This window comes from Lycium barbarum, chromosome 8 (assembly GCF_019175385.1).
Source record: "Lycium barbarum isolate Lr01 chromosome 8, ASM1917538v2, whole genome shotgun sequence".
Classification (NCBI taxonomy): Eukaryota; Viridiplantae; Streptophyta; class Magnoliopsida; order Solanales; family Solanaceae; genus Lycium; species Lycium barbarum.
This window is the reverse complement of record NC_083344.1, coordinates 106660092-106663715: the sequence shown is the minus strand read 5'-3', so window position 1 is coordinate 106663715 and position 3624 is coordinate 106660092. Positions and strand designations below refer to the sequence as shown.

The 3624-nt window shown below is 34.9% G+C and overlaps 1 protein-coding gene across 1 annotated transcript; it reads right to left on the bottom strand.

The window, feature by feature from the left end:
* Positions 1-783: 783 nt before the first annotated feature.
* LOC132605233 (fasciclin-like arabinogalactan protein 21) lies at positions 784-2117 on the bottom strand. The gene has a single exon (XM_060318447.1). It carries the CDS (start codon positions 2108-2110, stop codon positions 953-955), a length of 1158 nt encoding a protein of 385 aa, XP_060174430.1. The 5' UTR covers positions 2111-2117; the 3' UTR covers positions 784-952.
* Positions 2118-3624: the final 1507 nt, after the last annotated feature.

Genomic DNA, 3624 nt, shown 5'->3' with positions numbered 1-3624 from the left:
CGAATATGATTTAAATTTAGGCAACGTCTTACCAAGTATTTGTTAAACGGGATAAAGATTTTAATTGTATAACGTGGACTGATCCACGTTATACAATTTAATTGTGTAACGTGGACTGATCCACGTTATACAATTTATATTGTATAACGTGGATCAGTCCACGTTATACAATTAATTTTTTTTTTTTTTAATTTTTTGTTGACTTGGTTGTCAGATGAAATTTTTTTTTTGGGGTATATCGTGGATCAGCCCACGATATACCCCTTTTGGTATATAAATTTTTGGTCATTCCGTTTTGATAAATATCGTGTATTTTTATACTCTTTAGGCTCCGGACTCCGAAACAAACTGCCCTTGGGATGTTCCCTTAAAAGCCTATAACCAAAAGAGCATTACATATATGAGTGAGCTCCAATGGGGAAATTAAACACCATGGGAGTGAAGGAGCACTACGACCGTACTGTAAAGCTTCATTATTATAATTAGAGCTACAAGACTTCCAAATTTTATCAAGTAAGACATGGTGTATTAAATGGAGCAATCGACTAATTAATAGAGTTCCATTGAACGTTGTACCTATATTAGGAGAGAGTTTCATTAATTAATCAAATTGGCAAAGATCCAGACTCAGCTTTCTGGTTGATCAATCAATCGAACATATTATTAAATCAATACCATATTTTTCTTCTTCTAATTAATTCTTTTAGTGGAAATATATACCACTCCGTAGTTCTGATTTTGACACAAAACAGGAAAAATTGGCAAGAAAACAAAAAGGAACCAACAAATGCTCTTCATATCAGAAATGGTAACCTCATTTTACAAAAGATAACGGTACTCAAGTAACTTGCACGATAAGAAGCAATTACAATCAGAAGAGATCAAGTGAAACTCAATTATTAACTCTAACAGGTTCATACTATTTAGTCAACAAAACACTACTCAAGTAATTTCAAAGACCTTCAATATGCTCTTCATGAATATTCCCCATCACCATGCCAGCTGGCGCGAAACCCTCATGAATGACGTCACAAACTCCACCACCATTTCCAGAAACATCATCACAGTGTGACACGTGTGACTGTTCCATCTGATCAACAAATCCTTTCTGATCATCACTAATTTGATGATGCATGTGAGGAAACGGAACAGATATTCCATGAACAACAATCCTACTATTATGAAGCAAATCAAAACGCACAATCCTCACGTAATTAATCTTCATTGGAGCTAACACACCTCCACCACCAGCAGTAGTAACAACCAGTTTCTCATCTCCATCTAACGTCGGCAACACATTTCCCGAGGTAAAACTCACCATTTCACCAGCCATAATCCTCTTATTAGGCACAACATGAAACCTAAAATTCGTTAAATACGCATGTCCTCCATTAGCGAAAATCGATACATCATCTAATGCAAATATCGTCATTGATTTAAGCTCAGATAGCTCAGCGTATTTAACTCTTAACGCTAGCGCTACAATACTGTAACCGTTGTTACGTAACCTAATAATTGCGTCCTTTAACATGAACCGCATTATAGAAGATAGCGAAGATATAGGAGGAGTAAACGTAAACGAATCAAATGATAATGAATTCATTCGTTCAACATTGCATGAAAGTGGAGAGAGATGAGAAACAAAGCCACGTAAGCCGTGTATGAGTATAAATCCGTTGTTGAATAGATCAGGTTGAGTGATTTCAACGCCGTTGATGAAGATTTTAGGGTTGAGATTGGTGGCGGAGAGAGTGACGGTTAAGCAGCGATTAGGAGCTAGGGTTTCGAGTTTAGTACCGAAAGCTAATGAGCGAAGATAGTGAAGTGGATAGAGGCCTGGGATGGAGTGTTCTTGAAGGAGTAACGGGAGAGAGCATGTTGGGCACGTGATGAGAGATGAGTCGGTGAGGGCGAAGATTGTGATGGGAGTTGAGAGATTGGATGACGTGGCGGCGGTGGAGAGTTGCTGGAAACCGAGGGAAGAGAGTATGGTGGGGAAGAGTGAAGAAGGTGATGTCATGGGTGATGGTGGAAGTGAGTTGGGGAAAGTGGTGGATGACGTGGCGGTGGCGATGGAGAGGAAAGAAATGAGGATTAGAAGGATCGCCATTGTTGTGTTGTGAGTGTGTGTGTGTGAAAAAGATGAATGGCGGAGTGTATACTTATATAGCTGTAATTTTCCACTGTTTTGGGCGGGAAAACCAATTCAGTTGGAGAAGTTGGTTATGAGATTCCTTTACTAATTGACTTGTTTGTCCCTAGGGATAGTCTTTAATTACTATTTCTACCCATGCACAATGTACCAGATATTTACTTAGATCACTTACGAGCAATAGCAAGTAGTAAGTGATATACTCTATTAAGCATGTGTTGGTAATTTAGGAAAAAGGTCGGAACAATTTAACCGCATTGACTGAAGAATTAGATAAAACTAGAATTATGACGATCCGATTTCTTAATTCAATTAAGAAATGGAATTACTAAGTTTTGGATTTACCTGACTCTCAGTGGACAAATAGAAGCTTAATTTTAACTTCACTTATATAGATTATGAGATATACTTCATCCTGATTCTAGCCTCTAATTTAGCTACGAGTGCTTTTGTTAGCATGGTTAATTGTGAATATGTTTGGACATGAGCTAATTCTTAACTTAAACCTTTATTAATGGCCTATAAGCTATATATTCATCATATTATGAACGTTGGAAACCATATCTTTTCCTATCAAAAGTGAGAGATGATTAGAGTTTGTAAATAATTGTAAGGAAAGAAAATTATCAGCATCTTCTAACAGAATAACTAAACATTTGAACGTTGGAAACCATATCTGTGCAGGTGTATATGTAGCTGCAACTTCTCACAAACCCAATTCCGTTGGAAAAATCGGTTATAAGATTTGTCCGTGAATTGACACGTTTGCCCCTAGGTGAATAGCATGTAATAACTATTTCTACCATGGGCAGTGTAGTATATATTGTTTTTTCTTCGCCGAGTCTAGTAGATATTCATTTAGTAGGCGTTTGGCCACAAATTCCAAATATTTTTCATTTTATTTAAAATTATGAAGTTAGAGTTGAAGATATAGTTATATTTGATTATACACTTTTTACAATGGAAATTAGAATAAAACACTTTATGTGAAATTATGAAGACGAAGTTGGAAAACAACTTTTGTGCACTTTTAAAAATTTGGAATTCAAATCCAGAAAATTTTATAATCAAACACTGATTTGAAATAAAATGAAAAAGTATTTTGGAAAAAAGTGAATAATTCTCTTGGCTCAACAGAGCCTTAGTAGACGTTTGGTCATAGATTTCAAATATTTTTCACTTTATTTAGAACTAGTGAATTGGTTCGCGCTTCGCGCGATTATAAAATTCTTATAGAATTTATGAAATATATTTTTTCATATCATAATATTTAAATCTTTTTTAGTCATCAAATTCAAATGGATTAAATTAGGGTCACTTAGTTTTATTCTTTTTCTTTAATTTTTTAACAACTATGATTTTTATTCTCCCAGAATTACTTGAATTTTACATAATAATATATAATTTATATAGGTGGAACATCGTTTAAACGTAGTTTTACTTTGTTAATTTTATTTTATGAGTTTTAATCT